At 44.8% G+C, this 11,412-nt stretch overlaps 1 protein-coding gene and 1 non-coding gene across 10 annotated transcripts in view; one reads left to right on the top strand and one right to left on the bottom strand.

Moving 5' to 3' along the window:
• Positions 1-7,818: 7,818 nt before the first annotated feature.
• Positions 7,819-7,949, bottom strand: LOC120885158 (small nucleolar RNA SNORA3/SNORA45 family). Its single transcript, XR_005727663.1, has one exon. It is a non-coding gene; the product is annotated as a small nucleolar RNA SNORA3/SNORA45 family (small nucleolar RNA).
• A 412-nt stretch (positions 7,950-8,361) lies between these two features.
• Dysf (dysferlin) overlaps positions 8,362-11,412 on the top strand; it is a 204,689-nt gene continuing 201,638 nt past the window's right edge. For 2 of the 9 annotated variants that reach the window (XM_078029038.1, XM_005322138.5), the window contains exon 1: positions 8,363-8,721. In XM_078029038.1, the coding sequence (XP_077885164.1) occupies positions 8,634-8,721 (88 nt within the window). In that variant the 5' untranslated portion in view covers positions 8,363-8,633. Of the gene's footprint in view, positions 8,722-11,412 lie in introns of all 9 variants that reach the window. The other 7 variants (XM_005322146.5, XM_005322142.5, XM_005322140.5 and 4 more) reach the window with 5 other exon arrangements.

The following is an 11,412-nucleotide window of genomic DNA, read 5'->3' as shown; positions in this document are numbered from 1 at the left end:
ACTTATTAGGTCAAGCAAAACAAAAGGTCCCTCAAGCTAGTCAGACAGAAGAAAAATTGAAGAAGGCAAGCTTAGGGAAAAAACGACCCTCAGATAGGGAGGCTAGTACTAACTCCGTTCCATCACCAGAGGGCGTAATTCAACCAACAGCTTCACCTGTAGCTGAGCAGCCCTCAGTTTCCATAGGTGATGAACAGAATCCTGAGGCAGGACCCCAAAAGTTAGCATGCCCTGTAGTTGAGCGGGGAGAAGAAAGGGAACGAGTTTACCGTGCCTTAGATTTCAAAATAGTAAAGCAATTAAAGGAAGCTGTACAAACCTACGGACCTGCCGCTCCCTTTACTGTCAGAATGGTCGAATCTATTACCAGCTGGGACTTAACACCAGAAGATTGGGCTAGCGTGTGTCACTCTGTGCTAAATGGAGGACAATATTTATTATGGAAAATTGCCAATGAGGAATTTTGCAGGGAGACAGCTAGGCGAAATGCAGCAGCAGGTTATCCTGAAAGAGATTCTCAAATGCTATTGGGGAAAGGACCTTATGAGGGTCAGAGGCAACAGATTAGATATGATCCTGGCGTATACGCTCAGATCACTATGAATGCAATTAAGGCATGGAAAACTTTGAAGGGACAAGGGGATTTACAAGGTCAACTATCTAAGATAACACAAGGAGTTAATGAGCCCTACGCTGACTTTGTAGCTAGACTTATTGAAACAGCCTCTAAGACATTTGAAAATACAGAACAGGCAATGCCATTTATAAAACAACTGGCTTATGACCAAGCAAATCGTTGCTGCAAAGAGGTCATTAGACCGTGGAAACATGGAGATTTAAACACATATATTAAATTATGTAGCGACATTGATGAACAAGGACAAGTCATGGCAGCTGAAGTAAAACAGGCTTTAGATACCAAACCAAAAACATGCTATAATTGCAATCAGAAAGGACATTTTAAAAGAAATTGCCCCATAGGAGGAGGGTTTAACAAAGCTAGGTATCAAAGGAGTAGAATCCCGGGTATTTGCCCACGATGCCATAGAGGGAGACATTGGGCTAATGAATGCCGTTCTCAAACCACCATAGAGGGTATTCCGTTATCAAAAAATGGACAAAGACCAAGTGTCTACCCACAATATCGTGGAGAAAGGTATCAGGCCCCGTTGTCAAAAAACGAATTGGAGGGCCCAATGCCCCGGGGCCCAAAGCCACAAATATACGGGGCAATGGAGGAACCCAGCAGCACCATCAAGGTAGTGCCCAGGACGCACTATCCATCAGATCCCTCATCAGACAAACTAGAGGGAGCGCAGGGTTGGACATCTGTGCCTCTGCCAGAGCAGTATTAACTCCAGAGATGGGAGTTCAAATCATTCCCACAGGAATAAAAGGACCTCTTCCCCAAGGAACAGTAGGCTTATTATTAGGACGCAGTTCTTCTACACTAAAAGGACTTATGATAAGTCCTGGGGTAATTGATCCCGATTATGAGGGTGAAATAAAAATTATAGCCAGTTCTCCAAGAGGTATATCCGTAATTTCATCAGGAGATAGAATAGCACAGTTATTAATAATACCCAGCCTACATGATGAATTTTCCAGTTGTAATGTAGAAAGAGGTTCCAAGGGATTAGGCTCCACAGGTGTAGATTGGGCTATGCTTTCTTTAAATTTAGATTCTCGCCCAATGCTAAAATTAAATATTCAAGGACATGATTTTAATGGGCTGCTGGACACAGGTGCTGACCTCAGCATCATATCTCGTCAGGAATGGCCAAAGCACTGGCCATTGCAACAAGCCACTCAAACGCTTCGAGGCCTAGGAGTGGCAACTAACCCCCATAGAAGTGCTATGGTATTAGATTGGAGGGATCCTGAAGGATGTGAAGGAACTATACAGCCTTATGTATTGGACCATCTTCCCATAAATTTATGGGGACGGGATGTCCTAGATCAATTAGGATTGACATTAACAAATAACGTCAATTCTAACGCGCCCACTAGTAGGGCTAAACAAGGCTTTAGAAAAGAAAAAGGATTAAGGAAACAAGATCAAGATATGATAGCACCAATTCAAATAGATCAAGAAATAAATAAACATGGATTGGGTTTTCAAAAAGGGCCACTGAGACAATCAAAATTACATGGAAATCAGAAAGACCAGTGTGGGTTCCTCAGTGGCCCCTGACTAAAGAAAAGATACAAGTAGCCCACGATCTGGTCAAACAACAATTAGCGGAAGGACATTTACAACCTTCCGTATCTCCCCATAATACTCCCATTTTTGTCATTAAAAAGAAATCTGGTAAATGGAGATTATTACAAGATTTAAGAGCCATTAATAATGAGATGGTTATTATGGGACCTGCTCAATCAGGGATTCCCCAATTGTCTGCTTTACCAAAAACCTGGCATGTGTTAACTATAGATATTAAGGATTGTTTCTTTTCAATTCCAATTCATCCCGAGGATAGTCCACATTTTGCATTTACTATCCCTGCACTAAATCATGAAGGTCCTGATCAGAGATATGAGTGGAAAGTTTTACCCCAGGGGATGGCGAACAGCCCGACTATGTGTCAAATTTATGTTAATAAAGCAATCCAGCCACTTAGAAATCAAAATCCTGAACTACAAATATTTCACTATATGGATGATGTGTTATTAGCACATAAAGATAAGAACACATTGCTAGAATGTTATGCCACACTTACAAACTTACTAAAAAATTATAATCTAGACATAGCAATAGATAAAGTACAATTAAATTTTCCAATTAATTATTTAGGAGTTTTATTATCCTCAACCATGGTCCGTCCACCAAAAATTCAAATACGAGTAGATCAACTCAAATCACTTAATGACTTTCAAAAATTATTGGGAGACATAAACTGGATAAGGCCTTACCTAGGCATACCAACAGGAGAATTAGGACCCTTATTTGATATCCTAAAAGGTCCATCAGATCCAAATTCACCCCGCATGTTAACGCCTGAAGCAAGAAAGGCATTAAAAATCATTGAAACATATATGGAAAATATGCATTTGGATAGAATTGATATAAGTTTGCCTTTATTATTTATTGTACTACCAACAAAAAATATTCCTACAGGAGTATTTTGGCAAGAAGGTCCATTATTGTGGATACATTTATCGTATTCCCCTAATACTATTCTTACTAGATATCCTGAGGCTGTAGGACAATTAATACTCAAAGGGATAAAAGCAGCGAAGGGAGTGTTTGGGATTTCTCCCAATAAAATTATTACTCCATATACTATGGATCAAATTGATGAGTTAGCTAATGAGTTAAATACTTGGGCAATAATCATGTGTAAATCTAGTGTCTCATTTGATAATCACTTGCCATCTAATCCCTTGTTGTCCTTTTGGTCTAAGCATCCTGTAGTTTTTCCTAAAATGACAAAAAAAAACCCTATCATGAATGCTCCAAATATATTCACTGATGGGTCAAACAATGGTACAGCAGCGGTAGTTACCCCTGATCAAAACTTTTACATTTTTAGTACCCAAACAATCAGCTCAAAAGGTAGAGCTCAATGCAGTATTACAAGCTTTTATGATGTTCAAAGATTCTGTATTTAATTTATTCTCTGATAGCCAGTATGTAGTTAATGCTATAGCATCCCTTGAAGATGCTGGTAGGATTTCTCCTTCCTCTACTGTTTTCTCTTTGTTTTCTGCTATACAAACTCTAATCTGGGACAGAAAAGATCCATTCTTTATTGGACATATCAGGGCACATACAGGGTTGCCTGGAGCCCTTAGTTTGGGTAATGAACTAGCAGATAAATCTACACATGACATACATATTTTCTCCACAATAGAAGAAGCTATAAATTTTCATAAAAGGTTCCATGTCAATGCTAATACCTTACAAAAACGTTTTAAAATAACTAAGGAACAAGCCAGACATATAATAAAACAATGTCAAAATTGTGTGACATTTTTACCACAAGTTAATCTTGGAGTCAATCCTAGAGGACTGATACCTAACCATATTTGGCAGATGGACGTTACACACTTGCCAGAATTTGGAAAATTAAAATATTTACATGTTACAGTTGATACTTCTTCTGGATTTTTAATGGGCTCCCTTCATGCCGGAGAAAAAACTAAAGATGTTATAGCTCATTGCTTACAAAATTTTGCCACTGTGGGTGTTCCTAAACAGTTAAAAACTGATAACGCTCCTGGTTATACGTCTAACTCTTTTAAACAATTTTGCTCATCATTTGGCATTACTCATATAACAGGAATCCCATACAATCCACAGGGTCAAGGCATAGTTGAAAGAGCTCATCAAACTATTAAAATGTACTTATTAAAACAAAAGGAAGGAATTGGAAAAGGGTATATATCCCCCAAAGATAAACTTAAAATAACCCTTTTTACTCTAAACTTTCTAAATTTGGATTCATCAGGACTTAGTGCTGCGGAAAGACATATGTATCCGAAAAATGTACATAAGCCTAAGGTACTTTGGAAAGATATTCTAACAGGACAATGGAAAGGTCCGGACCCAGTAATAGTCTGGAGTCGGGGCTCCGTCTGTGTTTTTCCACAGGAGGAACAGCAACCAATTTGGATTCCAGAGAGATTAACTAAAACAATTTCTACAGAAAAAGAAGATGATTTGACTCAAATCCATAACAGCTGATATCCAGAGCTCCAGCTTGGCTATTCTTACATCTACAACAGTGATTTACCACGGTGCCTTTTTCAATATCTATTTTATTATTACATTTTTCCCACATCATAAGGTTCTATTTTATTTATTTATTTATTTTCTCTTTCTTTTTGAGCTCATACAAACCTAGGTTAATGTTTTTCTGATCAGTTTTATTTTTTGACTGTGTTTTATTTTTTTTTAACTGTAAAGTTTTTAAACATTGCAATGGAGATTTCACCTAGGTATAGCTACAAGGCCTTTATTTACTATTGTCTTATATGTTCTATGTTATGTATGCACTGTTTTGTGTTGTATGTCTGTATGTGTGTATGTCCATATTTCATTTATAAGGAGCGCTCATGTATAAATAGATATAAATGGATCCAAAAAAAAAAAAAAAATCACGTGACTTATATGGTTTAATTTTTTTTTTTTTTTTTTTTTTTTTTTTTTTTTTTTTTTTTTTTTTTTTAGAGTGAGAGGGGAGAGAGAGAGAGAGAGAGAGAGAGAGAGAGAGAGAGAGAGAGAGAGAGAGAGAATTTTTAATCTTTATTTTTTAGTTCTCGGCGGACACAACATCTTTGTTGGTATGTGGTGCTGAGGATCGAACCCGGGCCGCACGCATGCCAGGCGAGCGCGCTACCGCTTGAGCCACATCCCCAGCCCTATATGGTTTAATTTAAATTAGGTAAACAGCTGTTATAAATTTTGCTTTTAAAGGTGGTTAACAGATCTGTTTGTTTACTTTCACCTTTCCTTTTCATTATATTTAACAATTCTGTTCAAGATAATGTCTCTTTAGCACCATGGCCAGAATTCCCATCTCCATCCCAATGCCGGCGAAGACTAAGATAAAACCAAACTACAACTTCTATGATAGCTATCACAGTAAACTATATAAACTGATACATCAATCAATATAACTCAATAAGTATCCTCAATCAAGGACTTAATTTACTTTGGGAGAAAATGGACATATTGACAGACTCCTCCACTTTGAACTGCTCAATCAAGGACTTAATTTACTTTGGGAGGAAATGGACATATTGATAGACTCCTCCACTTTGAACTGCTTACACAACTTGCCTGGACTATGTATCACCTGTATGCATTGTGCTCTATTTGTTGATACAGTGAATTATGGTAGTGCTGAAATATCTTAGCTGCTGTGTCACCAGTGTTACTGTTCTTCCTAAGGAGCCGTCAATTGGCTTGGTGTCGTGGCATTTCTGTATCTTCCTCCCTTCTACTAGTGATGGTCTAAAACTTGGGGGCCAACAGAGGTGAGGCAAGAACCTCACCCCCCCACTGGCACCAAGGTTAAATTTGGGGGCCAACAGAGGTGAGGCAAGAACCTCACCCCCCCACTGGTGCTTAGGCCTATCCACAAGCATGGCTATGCTAGACCGGTAGTCAGTGACGGGTTGATCTGATTACAGTGGATTCAACCTAAGACAGGAAACTGACGTGTAAAAGTCAGTTCTCCCATGACGGGTAAGAACCACATGTTAAATTGGACAACCTACCAGGCACGGTCCCTAGCCACATTGCCATTGCTTAATTAAACAGAAGGGGGCAGATGCTAGGAGCCACTGCAAAGTATTACATTCATATGGAAATTGGGCTCCTACTGTTCATTTAGGCCCATTTGGGGACTCAAGTTACAAGACTCCTGGAGAGTTCCCATTGGTTGGGGAAGGATGGTAGGAGGGTGTTCCGGGGGAAGTGGAGCCCCCCGTGTCCGGTAGGGACACACGTGTGTGGGTGTGTGTGGACCGGCTTGTTAGGGGGACGCACACGGCCTCTCACAAAATAAAACTTTGTTTCAGTTCCATCTGGCTTGTGTTTTTGTGCTCAGCCGGATTGCAGCATCGCAAGCCGGCGTGCACTGACAGCGACCCGCGAAAGCGCCCAGCAGGAAGGCAGCAGGTGAAAACAGCAGCGGGCAGAAGCAGAGCCAAGGCTCACGCGGCCCCCGCCGTCCAGCCTGCAGCAATACTAGAGACAAAGCACAGACAGATTGCTGCAGGAGGATCTAAGTGACCACAGGAAATGTGTGCTATCCTGATCTTGAATGTATGGGCCTTTAGGGGAGTGTCGCTTCCCCTGGTACTTCCAAATGGGTCTCAACCAGTCAGTAGCTGACTTTTTTTCTGCCTTGGGTGTGTCTGCTACCCCCATGAGCCACTTGAGGCAATTTAGTTGGCAGCTGCACACCCATCCAACAGGCCCTCTTTAGAAGGTGAGTCAAGCTGCTGGGAGAGTGGCTCTGCATAGCTCCCGGAAAGCAGTTTAGCAACAAGTACTAGCACCTAAAAAAGGTCATGTCTTGTAACTTTATAATTCTGAGACTAGGAATCCAATCTGAGGATCTAGCAAAGGATGGCACAAGATGGGTTTCTAGCCTAGTTTTAATTACTTTAAGAAAATATTTCTCACTGTTATAATAGTGAGGATCTTGGAAGAGCTTAATGAGTACAAATGGGAAAGCTTTATGAATCTAGCATATTATGTGACAGCAATTGAAAAGATTGTTTAAGAAGAATATTTAATGATCCAAGAAAAATGTTACACACAAAAGTGGAAGGCAGGGCTGGAAATGTGTGTTTGCTAGCACACAAGAGACCATGTTTGACCCCCTGCACCACATTAATAAAAAAATAAAAAAAGTAAAACACAGATTGCATATGTGTTCTGAACCCATATATTTAATAAATAATTTATATGCATGTATCCATTCAGAGGGGAAAACCTGGACTGGTTAGTATTCAAATATTAATATATTAACACATACATTTTAGAACCAGAGATTTTTTTTGTGTTACTTTTACAACTAAGAATGAAAGCCCCGTTTTTTGTTTGCTTTTTGAGTTACATCCCCAACCCTTTTTCATCTTTGTTATTTTGAGCCAGTCCAACTAAATTGCTTAGGCTGGCCGCGAACTTGCCATCCTCCTGCTTCAGCCTCCTGAGTCGGTGGGATCACGGGTCTGTTCCATCCGCAGAATGAAGAAAAAAAAATTTAGAAGAGAAAAAGATTTATAACACATCATGCCACGTACCAATTTCTTGGGGTACAAGGAAAGAAGCCAACATTAACTTTTAAGGTCCTAGGTACACTACTTTTCTGATCTGGGCAGTTATGTGGACATTAACTGTCCCCTCCAGTGAATCAAAACCAGGAAATTCTCTCCGAGAACTGTGGCACACCAGGACAAGTCCTGGGTCGGGATGTGACTGCAGTCTCAGCATTAAGCAAAATTTTAAGGCAGCCGTTCTGTCTGCCAATGAAATTCTAAGCTAAGGGAAAAGTGCCGGCCCTGCGCCTGCTCCTCAGCCCTACCTAGGGATCCCCTGTGGGTCCTACTCAGAGAGGTCGTGTGGCTTCTGGAGAGTTATGGAATCCGAACCGCAGGAGCTAGAGTCAGGCTTGGAGCAGCGCTCCGCTGGGGGTATAGGATCAGGAGAAGCGACGAGCTTAAGTGAGAGGGATCTAGGCTACGCCGGGCGCTGAGTCCTGGTCCAGTCCCAGGCCATCGCGGCCGCCGCCCTGTCCGCGGTTCACCAGTCAGGTGTAAAGTGCCGTGTCATTGGGGATGCTGGTGGCCGGAGCATTGAATTACAGCTCTGTGGAGCCGACGTAGGGCTGCGGGGCTGGACAATGAATAGAAGCCCCTGCTCTCGCAACGCCCGCAGACTAGCGTTGAGCGCAGCCGGGGGCGGGGACCGCGCCTAGCCCACTGGAGAGGCTTGGGTTGGCCTGTTCCCCTTTAAGAGCAGCTGCTCTGATCCAGGATCCAGAGATCCTGAGGTAGCCTCGCTCCGCCGGCCCTCTCCAGGGAGGGCACCCGCGAGCAGCGCCTCGGTCCGGCCCGACCGGTCCTTCCCAGCCCTCTTCGCTCCCGGGGCGCACGGGACATTAGACGCGCCAGGCATGCTGAGGGTCTTCATCCTCTACGCCGAGAACGTCCACACCCCGGACACCGACATCAGCGATGCCTACTGCTCCGCGGTGTTTGCAGGTAGGAGGGGCCGAGCTCCCGCCAGGGCTTAGGGTGGGGTCGGGGGAGGAGACGCCAAGGCTCTGTACCCTGGAGAGCGCCTGGAGGTGGGGGACCCTGTCCCAGCTGCCAGAGTGCGGTGGAGTGTGGCAAAAGCATGACATCCTGGAGGAGGGGCGACTCAGAGGGAAACTGAGGCTGAGAGAGGGGGAGGGAAAGAGAAAAGGAGAGAGAGATGTGTGTGTGTGTGTGTGTGTGTGTGTGTGAGAGAGAGAGAGAGAGAGAGAGAGAGAGAGAGAGAGAGAGAGAGAGAGAGAGAGAGGACAGAAAGAGAGAAGGAGAGAGAGAAAAGAAAAGAAGAAGAGGAGGAGGAGGGAGGGAGGGAGGGAGGGAGAGAGAGAGAGAGAGAGAGAGAGAGAGAGAGAGAGAGAGAGCTGAGCAGCGCTTTCTGGGGCCTGGCCCTGAGACAGCATCTCTCCTTTCACTCTTCTGGACTCTTGAAATGTGTCTTTCCGCACTGTGGGTAGCAAAGCGCGGTGTCGCCGGCTCCCCTGGGATCCTCTCCCGGAAGGCCTGCTCTCAGACCTATTTATAACCCAGCTCTTCCAGCCCCAGGCCTGGCTTCTCTCCTCACCCCTAGCTCACTACCAGAGTCTGAGCTGAGCTGATCTGTGGCCGCTGGGGGCAGAGGCACGCCCACCTCTCCAGGAATCCTATTCTTGCTTTGGGCACAGGATGGAAGAAATAGAGCAACTGGGTACAGCTGTCGCCAGCACCAACCTTTAGGGGCTTTCTGTCTATCCCCAACCCTCCCCAGCAGACAGGTACATTGTCTGGGTGTTATCTGGTGTCCATTATCAGATTGGGGCCACCTTGAGCAATGCAGCCTGCTCCTCTACAAGATTGGGACCTCCCATAAGAAGGTCTTCATAGGGCTGTATCTGGAGTTTTTTCCTCCAGTAAATGAGGGCTCCGTCCTGTCTGCTTCCCCAGGACCTCCTCAGGGACAAGCCAGGGCTGGAATCTACACAGCTGTGTCTTTGGGATTGGTGTCATAGTGAAGGACCAGGGGGGGCTAGAGTTTAAGCCAGTCTCCTGACCCACTCTGTGGGTTCCCTTCTCAGCCTCCATCACCTGCCACGCCCCCTTCTCCCCAGAGGTCTGACTTGCAATCTACCTGCATCCCAGGCCCTAGAAATAGCATCGGGGGCTGGGGGCTTGGCTCTGTGGTAGAGTGCCTGCCTAGCATGTGTGAGGCACTGGGCTCCATCCTTAGCACCACATATAAGTAAAAATAAATAGAACAAAGGTATATGTCCATCTCCAACTAAAATAATAATAATAATAATAATAATAATAATAATAATAATAATAATAATATAGCATCAGCTGATCCCTGGGCCTTCAGCACAGACATTCCCTTTCCATTTCACCCACTCAGAGGTACACCTGTTCCTAAATGTCAGTGTACACATATTTGGTGCACAGCTTGGAGCTCATGGGACATCCCACATACTCCAAGGAATAGAGGCCCCAAGAATGCAGACTTGTCCACCCCAGCACAGATGTGCTGTCTCAGGCACTCCACTGCTGGCTATGCGATTCGGGTCTTCTGACCTTGTTGGGCCAGGGTAGAGCTGGGAATTGCTGAAGGGTTCTGTGGCCTGGAAAGCAGCATGTACCAGAGAATCCTGGGGCGGGGGCTGTCCAGCTGTATTTTTCCCTAACATGCTCTTTGACCTGCTCTCAAACAGTTTTCCACAGCAGCCTCCGGAAACTAGCTTTAGCAAGGTGTTTCCAGTCAGGAGGACAGTGGTGTCAGTATGTGTGTGGGGGGGAGGGGGGGTTGGTACTTCCTCTCTGCATCCTCAGTTCCGGGCAGGCCAGTGGCCCGGTTCAACTGCCTAGCTGATGGCTCCCGGCTCCATGTTGCACAACTTCAGGGGACACTATTCACACTGTAAACTCCTGGCTGAGGAGAGGGAAGATCCTCTTGCAGGGGAGAAAGACCGCTGTGCATTAAGCAGCTGCCCTCTCTTGCAGCACCCCTGCCCCATTCAGTAATCCAAGTGCAAGGCTGAATGGGAAGGGCCTCTCCACAGCTGTGCAGTGCCCAACATATACTCTTGTCCACAGCCGTCTCTCAGGGGCTTTGTCTCTAGTGTCCACTTGGCCTGAGCCACATCCTCCCATTCAATACACCAGCCTCCTATCTCTCCCTGTGTCTCTCACCCTAGATCGAACTCTAGTATGAGAGAGGAAAGGAGAAATAATGAGGGAAGCATTTCCTAACCCCAGAAGTGCTTTACCCACAGGAAGTACTGCTGGTGTGGCTTCTCTCTGGTCATTATTTCAGCCCCCAGGGCCTGTCTGAGGAGCAGTCTCCCCTTCTTCCATCCCCATATTTATACATCCCTCCCCTGCCCCACATCTGAAGGTTGCCCTTTGCCCTGTCTGGCTCCTCTGAGTGGGCTTCTCCTCCCTAGAGCCCAGAGCTAGCTGGAGGGAAAGCAGGTATATTGTCCATGACGATCCCCTGGGCCTGAATGAACCCTGATTTGCAGTGACCAGTGTCAACACCAGGCTGTGGGGAATACAGTCCTTCCCCTCCCCCATCCCTGGCCACATTCCACCTCCTGCATTAGCCCAGCTCCAAACCCAAGTCCAAATTTGGCCTCCTTGCGCATGCAGGCCTGCTCTCCCTCCTTCTCC

Source organism: Ictidomys tridecemlineatus, chromosome 12, assembly GCF_052094955.1.
Source record: "Ictidomys tridecemlineatus isolate mIctTri1 chromosome 12, mIctTri1.hap1, whole genome shotgun sequence".
Taxonomy (NCBI): domain Eukaryota; kingdom Metazoa; phylum Chordata; class Mammalia; order Rodentia; family Sciuridae; genus Ictidomys; species Ictidomys tridecemlineatus.
The sequence above is the reverse complement of the archived record's forward strand: the minus strand, read 5'-3'. Positions and strand labels throughout refer to the sequence as shown.